We start from the raw sequence: 24,501 nt of genomic DNA on the forward strand, positions 1-24,501 counted from the left end.
GCACTGGCAGAGCCAGGTGTCGCACCCCCTGGATGAAATTCCGCACCAAGGAATGAGTAGACAAAAGCTTCTGAAAGAGGATAGCAAATGCTGAAACCAGACCCTTGATAACACTCAAGGCCAGCTTCTGCTCAACTCCCTGTTGCAGAAAGCCAATATTCGGACTACCGAATAAAGATGTAGATGGAACCCAAGGGATTCACACCACACAATATAAGACTTCCATGTACGATGATAATCTTTCTGGAAGTCGCTTTCCTTGTTTTAACTAGAGTAGGAATAACTGAAGCTGACAATCCCTTGTCCTTCAGCACCTGGGTCTCAATAACCAGGCCGTTTAAAACCAGCGATCGTAAAGCAGGATGGAAGATCGGTCCCTGAGACAGTAGATCCTCCCTGAGAGGAAGTCTCCACGGGACGTCCGCCACCAGTCTGACCACGTCGGCGTAACAAGCTCGACGAGGCCAGTCCGGAGCTGCCAGGATTACTGGAATTCCTTCCTCCTCTATCCTGCGAAGAAGTCTTGGCAGTAACCCAAGAGGAGGGAAGGCATACATTAGCTGGTATTGCCCCCACGGGGCGATCAGTGCGTCTGCGGTTTCTGCTAGAGGATCGCGGGAGCGAGCCACGAATCTCTGAACTTTCCTGTTGAATCGAGATGCCAACAGATCCATATCCGGGGTGCCCCATCGTAGGCACAACTGGTGGAAAACGTCTGGATGGAGGGACCATTCCCCCTGATCCAGAGTCTGACGGCTGAGATAATCTGCCTGCCAATTCTCCACCCCCGGAATGAACACCGCAGAGATTGCTGGAACAAATCGTTCCGCCCAGCGAAGAATGCAAGCCACTTCTTTGGCCGCTCGGACACTCTTGGTGCCCCCCTGGTGATTGACATAAGCCACGGCCGTGGCGTTGTCCGACTGGATCCGAACCGGGCTGCCCTGGAGCTGCTCGGTCCAGTGAATCAGACAAAGTCTGATCGCTCTCAGTTCCAATACATTTATCGGTAACCTGGATTCTTCCGGGGACCAAAGTCCCTGGACAGATAACTGACCGAGAATTCCTCCCCATCCGGATAGACTGGCATCCGTGGTCACTGTCGTCCAATATATTGGCAGAAATGACTTTCCCTGGCTGAGCATCGGAGACCGAAGCCACCAGACCAGAGACTCTCTGGTCTGTTTGCTCAATCGGATCTGATTGTCCAGGGATTCCGGATTCCGATTCCATCTGAGAAGAATCTCTTGCTGAAGAATTCGGGTATGGGACTGGGCAAATGGGACTGCTTCGAAGGAAGCCACCATCAACCCCAGAACCCTCATGCAAGTCCGAAGGGAAGACCAGCTGTTGGATAGTAACAACTGGACTGCTGATTGAATCTTTCGGAGTTTCCCTACCGGAAGAAAAAACTCTTGTCCTGACTGTGTCAAGAATTAGACCCAGATATTCGAGCCTCTGGGTGGGAACCAGAAATGACTTTTGCTGGTTCACCAGCCACCCGAATTCCTGTAAAGAAATCATAGTAATTTCTATGTTTTGTAGCAAGGTCTGAGGAGACTCTGCATGAAGCAGAAGATCGTCTAGGTAACCAAGGATCGATATGCCTCTTTGGCGCAGAAGTGCCAACATTGGGGCCAACACCTTCGTGAAGACCCGCGGAGCCGTGGCGAGACCGAAAGGTAACGCCACAAACTGATAGTGGTTCTCTTCTACGGAAAAGCGTAGAAACCGCTGATGTCCTGCGAAAATGGGAATGTGAAGATATGCGTCCTAGATGTCTATGGACGCTAGGACATCCCCTGGATGCAAAAAGGCTGCTACTGTGCGAATGGACTCCATTCTGAATTTTCTTATGTTGACAAAAGAATTGAGTGCCCTTAAGTCCAGAATTGGACGCACTTTGCCCTCTTTCCTGGGTATTGTAAATAGGTTTGAATAAAAACCTTGAAACCGTTCTGTCCAAGGAACGTGGACTACCACTCCTTGTTGTAGTAAATCTGTGACTGCTCTCCACAGATCGTCTAAACGATCCGGGGATAGTCGGCTATTGGAAGGGAAGAATCGCGCCGGTGGGAGAGATCGAAACTCGATCTTGTACCCTGACCTTATGACTTCGCAAACCCATCTGTCCGGGATTCTGGAAAGCCATGGATCCGGGAACCGGCGAAGACGTCCCCCCACCCCAGTTATGGGTGGGGGCGCACCTTCAGGCTTTGGACGGTTTATCTTCAGGTCTAGAGGGGGCGGGCTTTTGCTTGCCCGACCAACGACCCCTGACGCCTCCTGCAGGAGCTTTGGAGGACTTAATTTTTTCACCCGCGGGACGAAAAAACCTCTTGTGAGCAGAAAAAGAAGGCCCTCGTCTTTGACGAGTTCCTTTACCTTTAAAATTTTGCGGTAAAAAGGTGCTCTTTCCACCCGTGAGATCCTAATGATCTCATCTAAGTTGGCTCCAAATAGACGCTCTCCTAAAAAGGGGATATTAGCCAATGCTTTTTTGGAACCTTGGTCGGCTAACCAACCTTTTAGCCACAGTGTACGCCTGAGAACCACCGCTGAGACAGATGCTCGCGCCAATAATGAAGTGGCGTCTAACGCCGCATCACACACAAACTGTAACCCCTGTATCATTTGTTCCAACGAATCTGATACTGCCTGAGGGACCTCTTCTAGGTCCCGGCGTAACCACTTGGTCCATACAGTTACAGCCTGCGAAACCAGACCAATAGCAATTATTGGTCTGAAAGCTGATCCAATCAAGGTAAACATGGTGCGAGACATAGCTTCTATCTTGCGATCCACTGGATCTTTAAAAGACGGAGCGTCTTCTAGAGGAATAACCGTGGCTTTATTCAATCTAGCAATTGGTGAATCCACCACAGGTGGTTCTGTCCATTTCTTAATGAGGGTTTCCTCAAAGGGATAACGCCTGTTAATGCGTTTAGAAATAGTAGAAATGCGTTTTGGCAGACTCCATTCTTCTTTGATTGGATTGCCAAAACATTTGGGCAATGGAAAAACCTTCGCCACTTTGATGCGTTTTTTAGTCCCAAAAGGGATTTCAGTTTCAGCTATTTCTGACAGAATACCCTGTAATCTTAAGGTTTCTTGAACAGATACAATGAGTGCGTTTACCAACGCTTCCTCTCTGGCTATGGCTGATGCCGAAACATCCTCCTCACTGTCTGAAAAGACAGTACACGAGACACCAATACCAGATGAAGTACCTGCAACTGCAGAAATAGGCTCAGAGTCTGAATCCGAGGTTTCAGATAATAAGGGGTTAGGCGGGGGTCGCTTACTTGCGCCCTGTCCCTGACAAGCCACTTCCACCCGGGACACAAAAGTTTCCATAATAGCGGACAATGATTCAATCGTCAGTGGGGTGCTGGAGGATCCCGCAGACCCCTCGAGGGGATCCGGAGGAGATACATGAGTGGCAGGGTCCATGTTAATTCAGGACACCTTTGCCAGAAAACACAAAAAAACTTTTTTTTTTTTTTTTTTTTTAAATAAAAAATACCTCTTTTTTTTTTTTTAAATTTTCTTTTTTTTTATGTGTCTCCCCCTAGCGCAATAGCGCCCCTCAGAGTACCTGCTTCTCGATCCCACAGAGAGAGAGAGGGACCCCCAAGGCTCACCAACCGATGCAGTGAAGTTTCCAACCAACTGCAGTCAGCGTCTGTCTTTTACAGACTGGAAGGAGCTGTTGCTTTTTCCCGGGTAGAAGGACGTGGCTCCGCCCCCTGTGTACGCCTTCCGGCGTTCCCAGCTCTCCACGAGGTAGCTGGGCTCATGAAACATGGCCGCCCCCATACAGGAGACATTAGACTCCAAAAACATGGCGGCCGGCGTGACCTGAGGACATGCATGCACCTGGTCTACGGGAAAATGGCGGCGGACCGCCGAAATCGTTTTTCCCAGCACATCCACCTGCATCTCTGCTGAGTGGCGATTGATTGATCTACAGGAGATACACTACAAATAAGGTAGGATTATACCTCCTATGTCTGCTGTAATGCTACAGTCTGCTGGGTAGAGTGTTAGCTCTCAAACCAAGTCCACTTCCCACAAACACATACTGTATTTACAAGGGGGACTTTTAGTGTCAGATATATACTGACCATGTATGGAGGGGCCCATAATTCATACTGCCTCATAACGAGGAAAGAAAAAAGGGAACGTTTACTCACCATACCGAACCGACAGGCACCCTCTCTTCACAATACCCTCTCCACCGGGGTGGGGGTTTGTGGACCACTCCGGACGCCTCGACTCTCAGGTTCCTGGCGTCCAAGCGAGACTTTTAACTCGCAAGGTCAGTCCCTCCACTGGGACTCCGTCGCGGCCGACCCAGCGCGGAGCTCTGGTCTGCACGCGCTCGTAGGCAGAAACCGGGGTGACCACTGGATCTCAACATCCAGCCCGTCGCCCGGCCCCGCATACTTACTTGAATGTGTCGCGGCCGACCAAGCGCAATGCAATGGTCTGCGCGCGCTCGTAGGCCGGCTGGGGTGACCACTAGTGTCGCCCAGTCCGGCGTTTTTGCTTGAAGATCTCACAGGAAAAACACTGGAGAAAAAACTACCTAAAAAATATTTCTTCTAAAGAAAAAATCTTGCCAGGACCAAAAAGATCCCAGCAAGGAACTTAGGTCCTTACTCCTGACTAGACAGAAAAAAACTGATTCCCTGTAGCAGAGAGAGGGAGGATATACCCTCAGGGACTGCCCCTAAGGTGGAGCCAGAACGTTTTGTCTTTCTGCCTAGTCCTACTCCTGCGGAGACAACATAATCCAGCTCTTGAGAATCAAGAAGACTACGTCTGTCAATGAGCGATAGAGAAATATCTTTTACCCTTGCTTTGGAGAGATTTCTTTTCACTTCCTGTTGTGTCTACAGGACACAATGTGGGAGATTTACAAAAAGTGGTGCACATAGAATTCTGGTGCAGCGGTTCATAGTAACCAATGAGCTACTAACTTCAGCTTGTTTGAATAAGCTTTAACAATAAAACCTAGAAGCTGATTGGTTACTATGCACAGCGGCACCAGTTTCTGTGTGCACCAGTTTTATTAAATCTCCCCCATAGTAAAGGGAAACTTGTCAGGGGTATTACCCATCCCCAAATGTATCAGGAAATAATTTAAAAAACAGTTTTGCTTTGATTGTATGTATACTTTAACAGTTGTTTTTATACACCAAAGAACATTTTTTATTCATATATCATTCTTTAAAGTATCAAACATACTATAAATTTATCCATGACTGTTCAATTGATACGTTTTTTTTTTTCATTTAGTTGTTCTGTAAAATATGTTTGGTAATGTTCTCTCTCTTTTTTAATTAGTTGTTTCCTAAAGCCTAAGGCTATTGGTTTGTCAGACAGTATCCCAAGTCCTAACATGCTGTCCAGTTCTAATCACTAAACCTCAGGAAGGAAGTGCTTGAGTTGGAGAGAGTCCAGAGAGGAGAAACAATGCTAATAAGGGGGCTGGATGACCTCAGTTATGAGAAATGACTACAAACATTCAACTTATTCTCCCTGGAGAAGAGGCGCTGAAGAGGGGACATGATCACAATATACATATCTTTGAATGGTGACTCTAGCATTGGGAGAAAGCTATTTACTGTATTCTTAGGTCTCTAAAAAAAACACGTGGCCACACAATGAAGTTGGATGAGAAGCGGTTTAATCTGAAATCTTTTAGAGTAGTAGGGATGTAAAACTCCCTTCCACAGTTGGTGGTGTCAGCTGAAAGTGTAGATAAATTAAAAAAAAACTTTTAGATGTGTTTCTTAGCGAACACACTGTACAAACATATGCAAAATAGTACTCACACATCTACACACTCCGGTTGAATTGGATGAACTGGTGTCTTTATTCAATATTACCATTATGTAACTATGTGAATGCTCACTATCTGAGTGTCAAAATGACAGTGTCAAAAATACAAAAATAACTGTAGTATGAACAAATCTTTCTTTATTTTCAATTTAAAAATGTGAATTTTTTTTTTAAATTAGACTTTATTTAGGAAACTGTGGACATAGTTTTAACTACCACATACTTCTGTTTCTATTCATAGGGTGGTAAACCAAATAATTCTGGTTTAAATTCCTCCATTGATTTGAGCACTAAAGATGCTTTCTTTGTTAAATCTCGATTTAGATTTTCATCTGGAATCATCACCACTTGCATGCCAGCTTTCAATGCTGCCTCAACTCCATTTGGTGCATCTTCAAACACAAGGCACTAGAATGAAAAGACAAAAGAAGTTGTGAAAAAATATTTTATGGAAAAAAAAAAAAAATATACGAAGACTTACAATAAAGTTAACAATGTAATAATAATTGCTGGATATACAGTACAAAGTAATTGCTATACTTTGATTTCCCTATCCATTAATAAAGAAGAAAAAATCGTTATCTGCAGGACTCTAGTTTAAAAGCTGTTCATTAGGAATGTGCTTCAGGTTTGGGTTGAACACGAGTTCACCCCATACCCACGTTGTTAACAGTTTGGGAAAATAGCTCACTAATGCATCTTTTGTCGCTTTAGAAACTGTGGTCAAGTGGCTTAAAAGGGCTAATAAATTTGGTTTTCTATTTCAGCAGCCCCTCCTTATAAAAATCAAGGTTCCAGCAGCCTTTTGTCAGCATAAATGAGAGACTAGGTGTATCTAGAGATAGCTGATAGAGCGCCTGAAGGCAGAAATAGTTGTTATATTTTACAGTCATAAGCAGTACTCTATGCAGTAATTTACATTGACAGTGTGTTTGAGACTTAAGCTGGCCATAAGATGGTGCCTTTTTCTTTCCTGTAACCACGGACCCCTGCCAAGTGAACACACAGGGGGGTTATTTACTGAAACTGGAAAGTGCAAACTCTGGTGCAAATCTGCATAAAAAACAACCAGCTTCCAGGTTTTATTACCAAAGCTTGATTGAACAAGCTGAAGTTAGAAGTGGACTGGCTACAATGCACAGCTTCTGAGCGCACCAATTTTAGTAAATCTACACTACAGTGATTACTGCTAGAGGCCATAGCCGTTGGCAATAATCACATGAAAAATCCAACAGGCTGGTTGTATCCAAACTGATTGTGTGATCAACTTGGGTACATTAAGCCTACTCATACATGGTTCGAATCCCGGCCGATCGGCTTGGCTGAGATTCGAACTGTCTAGAACTGGCTTTAGAGTAGATAAGGAGAGATGACAGAGTGGTTGTAGGAGAAGAGAGCATTGTTGAACTACTATACAGTGCTTATTAGTGCTATGTGCAGTGCTGTATTGATCTACATTAGAGTGAAATGCAGATTGGTGGGCTGCATAGTGTATACATAATATTGTATGTATGTAACTACTTCTGTGTTCATGGTGCATAGACTCAACAGTTCATCTAGGACTACATAACATACAATTAGGGTTAAAAATAAAAAATACAAAAAATATCAGATTGGGGTTTCGTTTTTTTTGTCCTTTTGTTAGGTTTTAATCTTTTGCAGGAGGTATATTTTATTTCAAAATAATTCACTTTGTCAGGTCTAAAGAGAGGCAGAGGTTTTGTATATGCAGCTAGTAGGGGGCAGGCAAATTCTGTATCTGCAAATGAAAAAATGCACCGCTTAGAAGAGGTGCTGTGAAAGAATCTATTGGCTGCCTTTTTTCATATAGTGGCAGGATCCCCTGCCCCATGTGCCTCTTATCCTCTGATCACTCAAAGCAGGAGAAGTGATTGCTGCATCGGTGACAATTTTAAGTCTTTTTAATAGCACTGCATATGGGCCCAGCTTCACACTGCAATCACAGGTAGAACCTAATCCATATGAGTGCAGACCACTTGGAGACCAGTAACACATTCTAATTTTTATTTTATGATAATATCTGCCTGGTCTCTACTTAAGTTGCTTACATAGTGTGCATTGAGTGTGCAATTTTCTGTGGAATAATACTCTCTAATTTTGATTTCCTTCGGTCTACTTAAGCTGCTTACATAATGTGCATCAGTGTACAATGTTATGCCTTTTTTCTGTAAAATATTATTGTTATTATTATAATACAGGATTTATATAGCATCAACAGCATGTGCAGCACTTAACAACATGAGGGCAGACAGTACGGTTACAATACAATTCAATACAGGAGGAATCAGATGGCCGTGCTAGTTAGAGCTTAAAATCTAGGATGGAGGCTCAAGTGATACAAAAAGGTAATAGCTGTGGGGGATGAGCTAATGGAGAAAATCAAAGTACCGCTGTTAGGTAAGGGCAGAATAGAATGTTATTTTCTAATTATGATTTCTTGATAAAAACATGCCTGATGCATCGCTCTCTCTAAAACTGCAACCTAGTAAAACTGCTTACATACTGTTCAGTGTGCCAATACAATGTTTTTGTCTGTCCCACAAATAATACACCAAAAATTTTCTTTCACAGTAAAATCTGCCTGCTTTCTCCCTTCTAAATTGCAGCCTAATAAACCTGCAATTTAGAAGCTTTATCAGGATTTTTTTTCTGAAATGATACACTCTAATTTTGATCTTACAATATAACCTGCATGATCCCCCCTTGCTAAACTACAGCCTGCTAAAGCTGCTTACATACATCTGGTCTAGACATTTTTGTCTAGTTTTCTTCTGTAAAACAATACACTCTATTTTTTTTCCTGATAAAACCTGTTTTGTCTTCCTTTTTATACTCTGTCCTACTAAAGCAGCTTACATAATGTGCAAAGTTTCTGCATAATGTTTCTTATTATTGTGTCTAAAATAATATACTCTATTTACTCTATTTTTCGTAATAAAACCTGCCTGATTTCACCCTTTAAAAGGCAGTTTCCTAAAAGCTTTTGAAACCGTGTGTATTGAGTTTTACAATATTTTGAGATGTTGTCTCTGAAATAATACACTCATTTTTCTTTCACAATAAAACCCACCTCATCACTTGCTTTAGTTTGTGGCCTCAGGCCCTTTGGGTCTGGTAATGATTTTAAGGGTAAACTCTGTGCCAAAATCTTTTTTTTAAAATGATGTAGGATCCACCCTGAAATCCATATCATACCCTTTAGGTCTGGTATAGATTTTAAGGGGAATCCCACGCCAACATTTTTTTAAAAAAATAGAGTGGGGTCCCCTCAAAATTTATACCAGACCCTCATCCGAGCATGCAGCCCAGCAGGTCAGAACGGGGGATGAGTAAGCACTCCCCTCCTGAAAAAATATGTGAATCAGCGCTGCCCTATTTAATCAAAAATCCTGTGTGCTATAATACTACAAATAATAAAGTGCAAGGGTGCAATACCTGATTACCTTCAATGAGGTAAAAAATATAAATACTATCTATTGCATGAAAGTGATAATCATAAATAATTAATCATACAAGTGCTGATCATAAAATATTGATAAATAAATATACAGTAAAATTTAGTGTATTATAAACAATCATTCAGCAATTCATTAGGTGATAAACACAAGGTGCTCTCAAAAAAAGTCTTTCAATAATTCTTTAGGTGATGAACAGAAAGTGCTTAGGTGCAGTATTCACAAAGTGTTGGTGCTCCCCTTGGGTGACCCCACTCACCAGAAAGAAATAGATATTATGTCTTGTATCTAGATATGGCAGTAGCCGGCTGTATCTAGATACAAGACATAATATCTATTTCTTTCTGGTGAGTGGGGTCACCCAAGGGGAGCACCAGCACTTTGTGTGTGAATACTGCACCCAAGCACTTTCTGTTCTTCACCTAAAGAATTATTGAAAGACTTTTTTTGAGAGCACCTTGTGTTTATCACCTAATGAATTGCTTAATGATTGTTTACATTACACTCAATTTTACTGTATATTTTATGATCAGCACTTGTATGATTAATTATTTATGATTAGCACTTTTATGCAATAGATAATATTTATATTTTTTTACCTGATTGTAGGTAATCAGGTATTGCACCCTTGCACTTTATTATTTGTAGTATTATAGCACACAGTATTCTTGAATAAATAGGGCATTGCTGATTCACATATTTTTTTCAATTTTAAAGGCACTACACCTTATCAATCAGCAGCAGCCCCTTTGTGAATAAACTTGCACGGTTTTATTAATTAACTCATTTCTTAATTCATACTGTTGATTTAGAGTAAACCCACAAGCGCTCGGAAACCCCCCCCCCCCCTTTTTTTTCATTTACTCCCCTCCTGAACCATACCAGGCCACATGCTCTCAACATGGGGGGTGCTTTGGGGCAGGGGGGCTCTCCCCTAAAGCACCTTTTCACCATGCTGATGGGGACTAGGTCCTCTTCCCCATGACCCTGGACAGTGTTTTTCAGAATCTGGGGCCCCCAGATCCCACCCCCAGATGAGAAGGAGTATGGGGTACATAATACCCCTACTCATTCACCAAAAAAAAGGGTAGTGTAAAAAATTGCCGTAGACAGTTTTTGACAAGTCATTTATTTAAAAAACAAAAGTAAAAAAAAAAAATGTTCCCTGATGTAGATCCATTATCAATCATGGCACCCACTGCCACCACCACTGCTGACTTGAAAAAAGATCCACTCCTGCTGTAGTTGAAAGAAAAACTCAAACAGTGCATATTTTATCTAGGTAATGGAGAGAAATCTCCTTGTGATCGTTATAGAATACAGTAAATGATAGAACAATGTCCTGGTTAAGGTGAAAGCAAGAAACCTCCCTGGAAAAAAAAAGTGGTCCTGGGCCTCCAAACAACATTATCCTTGTATACAATAAGAAGGGGTTAATTACAGGTTAAGGCTGTCAACTCAGAAACTCACTTCCCAGAAGTGATAGTGACAAGAAAGGAACCCTTGAAAGTGAAGATAGACAGAGGGATATCACAAACATTTTTTAAAGGGCAAGCTTTAACCACTTGCCGACCGCCGCAAGTACATATACTGTGGCGGTCAGCCCCCCCTGGGCAAAGTGACGTATAAGTACGTCACTCGCCCGCGAGCCAATAGGGGGCGAGCACACGCCGCTCGTTCACTGCCATCCCAGCGCGAGTGAGAGGCGGCTTCGATGTCCGCTGGTCACTCACGATCTCCCGCTGGAGAGGGAGAAAGGCAGGCGGCTAATGTAAACAAAGCCGCCTGTCATTCTCCCTGGTGTAACTGCAGAGATCATACAATCCTGCTATGTAGGATCATATGTCTCTGTGGTTACATCAAAAGCCACGCCCCTTTACAGTTAGACGCATGCCCCTAGGAACACACTTAACCCCTGGATGTCTAATAAAGTTAACCCCTTCCCTGCCAGTGTCATTTTTACAGTAACAGTGCATATATATAGCACTGCTTACTGTAGTAATGTCACTGGTACCCCCAAAAGTGTCAGTCAAGGGTCCGATCTGTCCGCCGCAAAGTCGCAGTCTCGCAAAACAAATTGCAGATCGCCGCCATTACTAGTAAAAAAAAAAACAATAAAAATGACATAAATCTTTCCCTTAGTTAGTAAACACAATAACTTTTGGGCAAACCAATTAAAATACGCTTATTGCAATTTTTTTCACCAAAAATATGTAGCAGAAAACAAATTGGCCTAAAATGTAAAAACATTTTTCATATAAAAAAAATTTGAAAAATATTATTTTTTCAAAATTGTCGCTTTATTTTTGTTTATAGCGCAAAAAGTAAAAATCGCACAGGTGATCAAATACCACCAAAAGAAAGCTCTGTTTGTGGGAAAAAAGGGACATCAATTTAATTTGGGTACAGTGTCGCACGACCGCGCAATTGTCCGTTAAATTTACGCAGTGCCGAATTGCAAAATAGGCCCTGGTCTTTGAGCAGCCAAATCCTCCAGGGCTTAAGTGGTTAAAGAGCTGACATACAGGCAGAGACTTCAAAACTCAGTATGTAGCCCCTGGAAACAATGTTCCGGACCTAAAGGTCTGAAATGTCCTAGAACCAGATGGCTGCTAATGCCAGCAGACATTTCCCTTATGGTGAGGTGGACTTGCTCAAGTCCTCAAATAATTATCCTCATTCTTGGCTGACTGTGCAGCAGCAAAGACATAATTCAAAGATGGAAAGGAAAGGGTAAAGAAGCCTTTTTAGTGCCCCTCCCCCCCCTGTGTTCTGAGTCAGCTATTAAGACTACAATATGGCCATAAAATCAGTTTAAGAAGCTGAAAATGTTTCCCTAGGAGATACCCTGTAATTTGTAAATATTTTCCACTCTTTTCACTTTAGCTCCTGAAAAGCAACATACTTTTCATACCTGTCTTGCAATGCCCACTTTTACAATACAGCATATTGTATCAACTATTGTTGAAGTTATCACAAAAATGGAATTGGAAAACCATGAAAGCAGAACAAACATGTCTTCTAAATTCTAATCTGCAAAAAAGCATATTAATGCAGATTTACAATTAATTTTATTTTCCATCATGTTCATCCCCTGCCTATCAAACACAGCATCCTACAGACCACATGTGAGCGTACTCTTACTGATCAATGAGTAAGAGTATCCAAGGTATATCCAAGGTACATAGCAACCACTATTCTAATTACATTTTGGGCTTAATCAAATAATGTTTCAAACATTTAAAATGTATGTGGACTAGAAAGACTAAGAAAATAGCCAAGAGCAAATAAACATAGGATACTGGGGAGTGGTGGATTTACACAGTTTCTGTAAAAAAAAAAAATCAATGCTCTGCATGCACATTCTTGTACATAATGCTTAACAAGGAGATGCAGTGCAAAACCATTCTTGCATGGAAAGGTTAATACAATGATGCCATGCAGGTAATTCTTGCAAGAAATATTTTAGAGAGCACTACACTGCGTGGTTCTTTTATGTGAGTGGAACAACAATGCAAGCTTTGGATGCTCTGTGCATGTAAAAAGAAGAGAGAATGAGTATAAATAAATGGTACTTACAAGCCTACAGTTTTTTCATTCACAGAAGATAAAACCCTTTTAATTTTGTTCTGAAAATTCACTCAGCAAGATAAAACAAAGTCAATGTGCTCTTTAATTTCTTTTTTTATCCTAATATACCCCAAGATAATGTTACCTTAGTACAATTTACTATAACCTAAAGTGGTTCTCTACTCTGGCAAAAAATAAAAATAAAAGACAATTAAGAACAGGACATTTAACAGTCCAGGTATCCAGCGCCATCTTCATCCGGGCTAGTTCTTCACTAGCCTTCAGGTTCCCTGCTGGCATCTTAACTGTGGGCAGCCTGCTGTGCTGCTTGCGGCTTTACAGCCTGCTGCCCACTGTGCATGCACGAGCAGCATTGCACTTTGTGAATGATACCGTAGTCTTTTGAGACCTGTGATGTGTCCCTGAAGACTGCAAGGAGGGAGGGGGAGAGGAGAACTTCCACACGGATTGCCTAGGTAATCCAAGAAGAAGTGGAAGCGGGTACATGTCAAAACTAGGTCCCTGCTCCACCTAAAAAATATGACCTGCCAAATGTGGCAGAGGAGGGGGGGAGGAGGACTTAAAGCAGAACCTCCCCTTTTAGGGGAAGCTCCATTTTAATTTAATATTCGTGATGAGTGAATTTCCTAAAATCCATTCTGCCAATGATTTAAATCTATGTTCTGGCTTGTCTATCTCTATTCAACCTCAAGTATTTTTTCCCTTCATAATCTGGAATCAGGTCCCTGGTTTGTGTTAGGAAACATTGGGTTTTCAATAATTAGACATATGCCTAAGCACATAATGTAGCATGGGTACACTTTATAATGCTACTGCTACTAATTTTAAATAAATACTGACTTCCAGATGACCAATAACTACAATGTGAATGTCCTAAGCCCCCCTCTTACAAGGCAATAAGACCCATGGCTCATTCAATCTCAGGTGTGGTTCTTTTCTCAAAGTGTAAAAAGAATGGGTGTCAGTCACTTTAGTGATGCAACAAGAAATGGTTGATTGCACAACACCATATAGAAAAGAAAACAAAGAACCCAAAATATGGATGGTCTCAAACATTAGACTGCACTCTGATCTCTTCCTAATTTTTCATCTCATGCAAAGTTTCTGTCTGTATCTTCTAAACACAGACCATGCTGGCTGAATATGTAAAAAGCATTGGGTCTTGGGCACCTTCTGTTAAAAAAAAGCCCTGCCTGTCAGCATTTTTTTTTTGGGTAATTTAAGTTCAAGACTCTATTAACAAAGAGTGTTACCTCTTGAGTACACCTGCTAGTGGCTGACTGCAACCCACTCCTCCTGCTAGTGGCTGACTACAACCCACCCCTTCAAACATAATTACAAAAATACACAAGGAATTTAAAAAAAGATTACATTCCAGCACATACTGTATATTCAATATCATTTACCTATGCAAGTCCTCTAAAAAGTAGCACTGACCATTCATTTTAGATTTGTATCCTGACATGCCTTTCATTTTAGGATATATACAGAATTTGCAGTATATTGTGATGTTTCAGGGGTTGTTAGTTCAAGTGCAATGCGCCCTGGTGAGTTCAGTCCACTCCAAAAACACAGTTTTAGGGCTTGATGGCCCACTTTCAAATTAAAGAAAAGTCAAAATGAAAAAACTGTTGCCCTCACAGGAGTTCCCGCTATCATTCCAAACATGAAAGAAAATTCTATCAGACCTCCTGCTCTCAAGCAGTCAGTCTAGGCCTTTTGTCTTGGTCCTCCAGACAGGCTTACAGTACTTACTGTGCTTATGTGCAAGCTCTGCACACTCTTACCCTCAGACTTAAGTTTCCTGTCTGTTCCCTCAGAGACTTCATTGGTACAATTCTGGCACACAGCTCTGGGTTCTCCTTTGAAGCCTCCCTGTAGAGGGGTGGAGCCCCAAACTACTATCAGGTCCTAGATTATAAGGGCTTTGATCACATGTCCATGTAGCCAGCTGGTCTCTCACATTACCTAAACACAGGATTAGATGTTTCTTTGCTCCCAAAGCTCTTTGAAACCTCCAGACTCAAGACCCTGATCTGGAAATTACAAAATCCAGAGATAGATGAAAAATCAACTTTCTCCGCAATTTTGGTTCACTTTTCACAGTGGCATGGCCCAGCACTATGTAAACTTATATGGTAAATTGAATCTGTTCAAAATCATATCTAACGTGAACCAGTAAGTGGTCACCCTTTAATTTGTTTAAGCTGGTAAATAAAATAGCAAATACTTTGAGGTGTTTGCATGCTGGTTCCAGTATCTTGCAGATAGAAAAGTCCTCAAAGACGCACATATCCCCCCTGCCCTTAAACTCCATCCCCTTATTGGTCCCACTCTGAAAGTCTTCCGGGCAGTTTCCGTGTCTCGCTCTATCTCCGCGGTTCCGGGTCCCATGACTCCTGTACGCTTGAATCCCGACTTCCCTCCTGGCATGCACCGTACTTACCTGGCCTCGAACTGGGCTCAAGTCCAACTGAGAGCCCATCATCTTTGGGACAATGACGCACCTCTTTCCGTTTCCTCCATTTCTGCGAAGTCCGGCAAGCCCCCCATACTTCCCTGGTCACACTTGCTCCTCCAGCAGTACCTTAAGTCTCTTTCTCACATTTGCCCCTCCTTGTCCACCTTGTCCCCGTTTGACCACCTATGCCAACAGGAAGGCCCGGTCCGCAGATTACTTTCCACCATCCACTCTTTCTTGTTAGATGAGCCTGAGCAGAGGAAGCTCAAGCGCTGCAAGGATTGGGAAGCGGAACTGGGAGTCACTTTCACCCCGGAAGACTGGGACCTTATCCACACCAACAATCACAAGTGTTCACTTAATGTCACCACGCAGGAAAGCGGTTACAAACTGGTTAGCCGCTGGTACTACACCCCCACGAGATTGCATAAGCTTTTCCCTTCCACCTCACAGACTTGCTGGAGGTGTAACGCTGAACCTGGCTCGCTCCTCCACATCTTCTGGACCTGCTCTCGCCTCACCGCTTTTTGGGAGGAAGTTCATAGGATTGTGACGCGAGTGACCACAGCTGACATCGCCTTCACTCCTGCCCAGTACCTTTTGCACCACTCCTCTACCTCCAGTAGAACTTACTCTAAATCCCTTGCGATTCTTATGGTGAACGCCGCCAGACAGTGCATCCCGGCACTTTGGAAGACCCCACAAGTGCCGACCGTCAAGCAGTGGTTCCAGCGCCTCTCCAAGGTTGCGGAAATGGAAGAGCTCATAGCCGTCGCAAGAGATGCTCCTTCCAAACATTACAAAAAATGGGCATGCTGGATTGACTATACTTCCACACCGGAATACTCCCGACTCTGTCAGTAATGACCCTGTGGTACCATTCTCGCTGACCTCTTGGGTGCTTCGCTCTTTCTGCTTTTCATTGTCTCCTTTCACCCCCTCCCCTTTTTTTTTTTTCTCTCCTCCTTGCTCTCCCCTCCCCAACCCCCTTCCCCGTCTCCCTTTCCCTCCTTATCCTCCGTTGGAAGCCTCGTTGTCTCTGGGCGGGCCCGGACAACTGGCTCCCCCCCTTCTCTGCACATTCTCCTGGCTTTGTCGTCATTCCCCCCCCGGACGACCCCCCTGTCACCCGTCCCTGGGTCTTTGTTCACCCAGGCCATGGGTCTTGACTCGGACTTGCCTGACATGTTTGCGTGGTTCTCCTGACGATTCGTATTCCTTTTTGGTGTCTCGTTCTTCTTCTTCCACTTCCACCACTCATTTCCTTTCCACTTCCAATTCCTGTTTGTAAGGTTGCGCTTCACAGGGTGGAGTTGTCCTGGTCCCCCTTGGTTATTGATGATGTTTGCTTTACGCATTTTTACACTGTTACTTTTACCAAAGTTGACTGATTGTTTGTTTGTAACTTTACAATCTTTTTGCATAACACTGTACGGTATCTTTGTCTACTTTGGCTGTTTGCCTGATTGTAACTTTATATTTTTATAATACCAATAAACTATTTAAAAAAAAAAAAAAAAGAAAAGTCCTGCTATGAAATGAGGGTGAAAGCATTCTTACAATTACCAGTTTTTTTATTCATCACTATGATTTGCAATCTCTCTGACAAACAACAAAGCATCAAAGGTGGAAGTGGGTTTACCACAACCTGTGACCAGGAAATATTAGTATTTAGGGACACTGGCCTACCCCACCTAGGTAATGGCAGATGTCTACTATTTAATGTATGTATCAGCTTAAAGGATATGTTCACCTTTTTAGAAAAACAAATGCATATATTTGTGTAGAAGGAAAAATGGGAATTTATGCCTGGAAAGCATTGTCCCTGTGATCGGTGGCCCAGGGGTGCAATGTCAGACTTCTGCAGACAAGCCCTGCAGCTTTCAGCTTGAACCCCCATACAGACTATCTGTTTGAAATCTGTCAATGAACTACAAGAGCGCTCATCACTGTCCTTGCAGTCTTTCAGAACTACAAGCTGTCCACCATTGTGACTGACAGTACTTGTAATTCAATAATTAAACAGGAAACTGTGAATGAATGATGAGGCTGAGTGGGTGGAGCCCCACATTTTTAAAATTGTGACAGTGGGTGTGGGGAGAGGATCCCCCTCCCACTAACACACTGAGGGGAGGATTTAGGGGATAGGCAGCAACCTAAATACAGGTGGAACATATTCCAAAAGGTGAACTTTATCCTTTACATTTTTGATATTCCCAGGGGCTCACTTTAAAAGCATCCCAGGTCTATTCATTATTTTCTCACATTAGACTGCTTATAAGGATCATACTGAGAATTTAGAGTCAGAAAAGGATGGTTCCAGCATCCACGTAGACAAAAATATTTATTTTCTTTTTTTTCTTTTTATTTTCTAACTTTTATACTGCAAAGATAAAACTAGTACAATCTAGCACAACATCCAAAATGAATATGAAGAGAAAATATTCTCCCGAGATAGCATAGTTACATAATTAGGCTAATAAAAGACATCTATCAATTTCAACCAATCAAAAAAAGTTAATAAATTAAAAACTTGCATCCACTAAACCCTAAACTCACAGAATGAAAGTGGTATTTCCTTATTAAAATAAAGTGTATGCATGACTATACAAAAATTTATTTTTGTATAGAATGAAGAAGGGTTATGCCATTTGTCAGGTTTAAATTGCTGTCTATATCCCTACTAAGGAAATGCAAAATGGGCCCTTTGCCTTCTGTACAGAAAGTGATGGGAAATTTCACATTTTTGCGCAATCATAGAAACAGGAAAAATGAGAAATCCTTCTGTGGAGATACTTTTAATGATAGCTGATTAAGAAGAAAACTCTCACTTCCGGTTTCATTTCTAGGACAAAATGTGATGAGAAATCTAGAATACGACACACCCATGAAAACATAAAATGAGAATGGTTTTAGCCTATGCAACGCTATCCAAAAACAGCATGACGTACAACTGAAAATTCACTGTTTTTTAAACATTTGCCATCATTTGTCTAGTGTCTCGGTTCACAGACACTTATGTAAATTTGCCTTATAATCTTCTAGCAGTGCAATTAGTTTGTCTTTGCATTAACACATAAGTGAAAGGCACCATGAAGTCATAGATTTTTGAGGATCTATAAGAACATATTAGAATTTATTCCAGATCATATCACTTCTTATACACCCATTGCATAAAGTTGCTGTTTTCATTCACTATTATTACACAAACGCTATATCTGCTACATACTGTATGTGGCTGAGCTGTATGCATCATTGCTCTTTTACCTTCAACAGAAAGATACAATAAAAATAGCTCACAGTAATTATGATGTTACAGCTAAGAGTTCAGTCCTTTTATCACAGGAAGGGTAAAATGTGTGGGATGCACCTGCATTTTTTTACAGAATTAATAATACTCTATAACAGTTTGCAGTCTCCAAAACCATCTTGTGTTACTGTCCGCCGCTGTTTATGTTGGAGAGCAGTCACTGCAGGATCACTTTGCTGTTTTACTCTTAGATCCTATAATTTATTCCTGGTCATCTGTGCAACAGCTTTTTAAATCCCCAGAAGGAGCATTAGGTATTTTCCGGTCTGTGAGGTTAGATATTCGCGCTCTCCCTCTGCTGGCTCCCAGCGTGATGGGCAGCTGGACACTTCCTCTGAGTTCATCTCCCACATAGTTAATTAAACATGCTCACAGCACTAGGGAGTTAAGTGAGCAAGTAACCTATCTGTTCCCAGGCACCTGTACCAGTCACTTCTGTTTCAGTCCAGATATCCATTTACAGTAGGACCTCTGCCTGTTTCTTGACATTCTTTTTTTCCGTCCGCGCTGACATTTGAACATTTCTCAATGATCCCTGTTATCCAGCCCTGATCCTTTGCCTCCTTGACCCTGACCTTGCCTGACAATTGTGGACCATACTTCACTTCCTCCTCTATCACCTGTTGCCATTCTCAGTAAGCCCAAGGGCTACAACCTAGGAGCTGTCTGCACCAAAGCCCATTATCCCTTGTGGGGTGATCTGCTGAATAGCTAGCAGTTCCTTAGACCCAGCGCCTCAGCTCTCTTTAGGCCCTATATTTGTCTGGAAACACAGAGAGTCCATGTTGATGGGGAAAAGGGCCTCTTCCTGACAATCAGGGTGCAGAATGCACTAATCCCCCCTGTGGCATTGCAGGGTGTTCACTAAGGCGAAAACCTGGTGAACACCCTGAAAATTTGGGGTGTTTGGCAAAATGGCTGAACAGGCAACTGTTTTGCCCAAACGCATGCTCGAGCTGAACCATTTCCCCATCCCTATCCAGCACCTAGAACAGAGCTTCTTTCTCATGGCTGGGAGAATAAATGTGCTACCCAGAATTCTGTATTTGCTGGAAATGGTACCCTTTTTCCACTACTCCATTACAAGCAAGCCCCACATCTTTCAGTTAACTGGTCTGGATATGGCTTTTAAACATCAATATACTTTAGGCTAGGTGGCCTTACTTACTGGGAGAGTTTTCAGGGACTAGGTAACACAATGGCTCAGTAACTGGAGAGCGCTCTGCTGCCTCTTATGGCTAGTCTCAGGAGATTTGAAACGAGATTTGGTGAGGTCATTAGTATCTTCTTGATGAGGCTCTTACATGGGAAAGCAAAATACTGCCTCCACCAAGATGTCTGTCCCTACACAGAGGCACACGATTAGCTGCAGGGAGCACACATGCAATACTGGTTGCTGGTTCTTTGTCCACTGATTGCCTTTTTTTTTTACAAGCTTACAGAGTTCAGTTCCTCTTTAAACATTTTAACAGTAAAGAACACCTTCCTAACCTTTATTCCTGGCATAACTGATGTCTCTTTGTACAGTAACAGGTAAATACTGTATGGGATCTTTTAACGCCTTATACTGGTCTTGGGTATATATTTGAATGTGGTAATTAAATTACCTCTAAGATGTCTGTTCCTCAAACTGAACTTACTTATTTTTGTACCCACTGAAAATTCATATGTTCTTTTTACAATGTGGTACGCAAAACTAAAATCCTAGCATCTAGATGTGTTATTGAGGCAATACTATATTAGCATCACAATTTTTTTTAAATGAGGTGGTCAGATCACAATTTAGAAGCTGCTTGTGTAGAGAACTAGATCGTTTTCAAGGATTCACACATGAAATCTTAAAGGATAAGCTCATCCTAACATTAAAATCCCTGCATCTATAGATCTCCACAATCTAACACTAACCTATATAGCCCTGTAAAGAAGAAATCAGTATACTTACCTTTTTTGAAGCCGTTCCGACCTGATCCCACGCTGAGCAGTCAGCCGCGGCTTCACTGGGGAGGCGGGTGCAGAGGACACAGTCGACAATGAAAGCTCCATAGTAAGTCTATGGGTGATGTCACTCCCCATTTATTTCACAGCCGTTGTTGGCCGTGTCCTCTGCAGAGCTTCTGCTGCTGGAGATAGATCAGGTCAGATCGGCTTCATAAAATGTATGTATACTAATTTCATCTTCACAGGGCTAGATAGGTTAGGGTTAGATCGTGGAGATCTATAGATGCAGGGATTTTAGTTTTAGGGTGGGCTTATCCTTTAAACTCTCAGTGCATAGTTGTGTTATGCAAAGTTGGGTCACAGTGACAGTGATGCAAATCCCATTTTCCTCTGTTACAGTGTGCCAAAATAAACTTTGAAAGGGGACTATTGTGCAAAATATGTGCATAGAGATAATACACACACACCAAAATATTGAGTTGCCACCAAAAATCGTCCAGTAGGGACACCTGTTTCAATGACAACGAAGAGGTGATTTATCTAATTTTTGAGAAATTTCTTCTTATTATGTTGGGTCTACAGGACAGAGTATAAGATAATCTGTTAAGTTAGACACAAATAGCAAAAATATATATATTTTTTTCCGGACAATTTATGTTTTTTTTTTTTTTTAGAAAGTCACGGGTTGGAGGTGATGGGGGAAAATGAGGCCTGTTAGGTAGAATCTTAGAGGCAGCCATTTATGGGCCCTCCTGGTACCCTCCTTTTTATTGTTATGCATGGTTTGCACTGCCCCCCCCTTTTTTTTTGACTGTTGGATGGAGAAGTTGGGTAGTCTCTTGAATGTAGGGTGGGGAAGTTGTACCCCCCCCCCATGTATTGAATAGGTAATTATATGTAGATTGTGAGGTATGAGGTAATTATATGTATATTGTGGGGCATGTGGAATGCATATATATATAGAACAGAAAATACATCTATAACCAATTTTGGATTATGTGTTTCCTGTTCATAGTTTTTTTTTTTTTTTTTTTGTATAGCCATGGGAAAAAAGCTGTCTTTATGTTAATACATACATTCTGTTGAGGGAAGCAAAAAATCACATCGGTTTGAGGATCCATTAGGATTTATTCTGGAGAACGTTACCTCTTTTACACTCACAACAAGATGTTAACCTGTTTTCATGCATTATTGTTACATGGCTAGTATATCAGTAAGATACAGGGTTTGCGGTGTGCATGACTGCTTTCCCTTTTACGATCAACAACAAGCCACTTTAAAAATAGATTACGGTAATTATGATGTTACAGCTAAACGTTTACACCTTTTATTGGAGAAAGGCTAAAAAGCATAGGCTACATATGTTTATTTTATCTAGGATTACTGTTACTAGCTGTACATATTGCTGCTTTGTACCCCAGTGGAAACTGTTTTGTGCTGCAGAGTGTTGCTTTATAAATACCAGCTATTCTGCTTAGTGTTAAATAACATTCCCTAATGGCAGTAGGTTTACAATTGTTTTTATGTTTGCTGAAATTATTCATTTCACTCTTTTGACTGGCATGTCATTCTAAACCTTAGGGAGAGTATGCTGTTATATTGTTCTCTGCCTGGACTGTAAAGCTTACAAAGACACATTTATGCTCTTAATCCTCGTATTACATGTCATATTAAAGGCTACACAAAAACTTAGGTTGCTAAATCAACTATGAAAACTATGTTAGGCTTTGAACATATAACAATATAATTATAATGCATTCATAGAATATTGATGACATTTTGAACTGCATGTAATCAATGTTAGCAAAGTAGATTTTAAGTGCCTTTCATATACAGTAATGCTTAGCGTTAACACAATGGGGGAGATTTTAGTTTAAGTAAAACTCCCCCCAATGCGTCTCCATAGGTTGAAGCAGCTGGTATATTTTGAACTGGCAGGCACATAGTAACACACAGAAAAATACATAGAAAACCAATAGAAACACATAGAAAATCAATTTCTCTAATGTTCATTGACGGTCATAGCTCTTGATCTTCATAACCAAAGGGTTATACTGCCCCCTACAGAAGTAGGACACTAGGCAGAAAAATAATCTGGCTATGCCTATGTGCAGTCCCAGGGGGTTTACTCCCACTCCCTGCTATAGGTACTCAGTTTTATTACAACAGTGTCAGAAGAATTACAACTTCACAGAGGGGTGGGTGCTGTGTCCGGCAATGAACATCAGAGAAATTGATTTTACGGTAAGTCAGAAATCTCATTTTCTCTTTCTTTCATTGACAGACACAGCTCTTGATCTTCATAACCATTGGTATGTCCCAAAGCAGTGTTAAACATGAGGGGTGGGAACCGCAAAAAAATTCCCCAGGCTAAACAGTAGCCAACCAGGCATCAAGAGCTTAACCAAAACAACTGGAGCCCACCTGAAAAAACAATACACCCTCAAAGAGGATCAAGTCCTCTAAACAGCAGCCTGCAAAACCTTGCGGCCAAAAGAAGCATCCACAGATGCCAACACATCCACTTTTTAAGGACTTTGTGAAAGTGTGCACAGGTGACCAGGTGGCCGCCTTGCAAGCCTGCATCACTGATGCCTGATGACAGAAGGCCCAGGAGGCACTGAGTGCCCGAGTAGAGTGCGCCTTGACAGGGAAAGGAGGAACCTGACCCTTGATGGAATAGGCCTTTATCACCGTCTATCTTAACCTTCTGGGAATGGTCACAGAGGAAACAGACAAGCTTTTCCGAGGCCCATACGTGAGCACAAATAGTGAGTCTGACTTCCTAAAAGACTCCGTAGCTTCCAGGTACACCCAAATTGCCTGGACTACATCCAAGGCATGCAAGGCAATTTCCTTCAGACGTTTTTTCGGCCTGGGATGTTCCGACACAGGGAAGGAAACACAATGTCTTCATTCAAATTAAAATCAGAGACAATCTTTGGGAGGAATGACAGACAGGGGCGAAGAACCACCTTATCTCTATGAATCACCAAGAAAGGTGAAAGACAGGATAACGCCGCCAATTCTGACACCCTGTGCACAGAGGTGATAGCCACCAAAAATGCCAACTTCTGAGACAGCGTAAGACTCTCCCAAAGATTCCCAAAAAGAGGCTTCTAGAGGACCGAAATCACCAAATTGAGATCCCAAGGCGGCAACGGGGACAGCACTGGAGGAACCAAATGTCAGACACCCTGAAGAAAAGTACACACCAGGGAGTGTGTGGCCAAGGGTCATTGGAAGAAGACTGCCAAAGCCGACACCTGGCTCTTGATGGTACTCAAGGCCAATTTCTGTTCAACCTCCCGTTGAAGGAAGGTCAAAATCCGAGTCACCAAGAAGGAACGAGGATGAACCCCAAGAGACTGACATCATGCAATGTACGTCTTCCACGTACAGTGGTAGATCTTCCTAGAAGTAGATTTCCTAGCTTTTTACCAGCGTTGGAATCGCTGACTCAGATAAACTCCTATCCATCAGCACCTGGCGTTCAACAGCAAAGCCGTCAAAGCCAGCAAGCCTGTAAAGCAGGATGGAGGATTGGTCCTTGGGAGAGCAGATCCACCCTAAGAGGAAGCTTCCAAGGAACTTCGGTGACCAGCCACATCAGATCGGCGTGCCAAGCCCAGCGATGCCAGTCCAGACCCACTATGAGGGCTTGGCAGAAGCTTGAGAGGAGGGAAAGCATAAATCATTTGTTCAGGTAAGCTGTACTGTACCTATGCATAGGCATGACTAACGGCACACCTTCTGTTTGCTCTACATGACTTTAAAAGGACACCAGGAACATCACCACCTAGTGGCCTGTTGTAACATCCATACTGAGTCTAGGATCTGTGTGAGCTGAATCCTGTGTCTTGTACAATGTATTT

General features: G+C 42.3%; 1 protein-coding gene across 1 annotated transcript in view; it reads right to left on the reverse strand.

Annotated features, from left to right (window-relative positions):
* Positions 1-5,995: 5,995 nt before the first annotated feature.
* Positions 5,996-24,501, reverse strand: part of PUDP (pseudouridine 5'-phosphatase) — a 495,084-nt gene continuing 476,578 nt past the window's right edge. The window contains exon 4 of the mRNA XM_082245618.1: positions 5,996-6,258. Coding sequence (XP_082101744.1) covers positions 6,082-6,258 — 177 coding nt within the window. The 3' untranslated portion in view covers positions 5,996-6,081. The remainder of the gene's footprint in view (positions 6,259-24,501) is intronic.

The sequence above is a fragment of the Pelophylax lessonae genome (assembly GCF_965119305.1).
Source record: "Pelophylax lessonae genome assembly, chromosome: 2".
NCBI classification, from domain to species: Eukaryota; Metazoa; Chordata; class Amphibia; order Anura; family Ranidae; genus Pelophylax; species Pelophylax lessonae.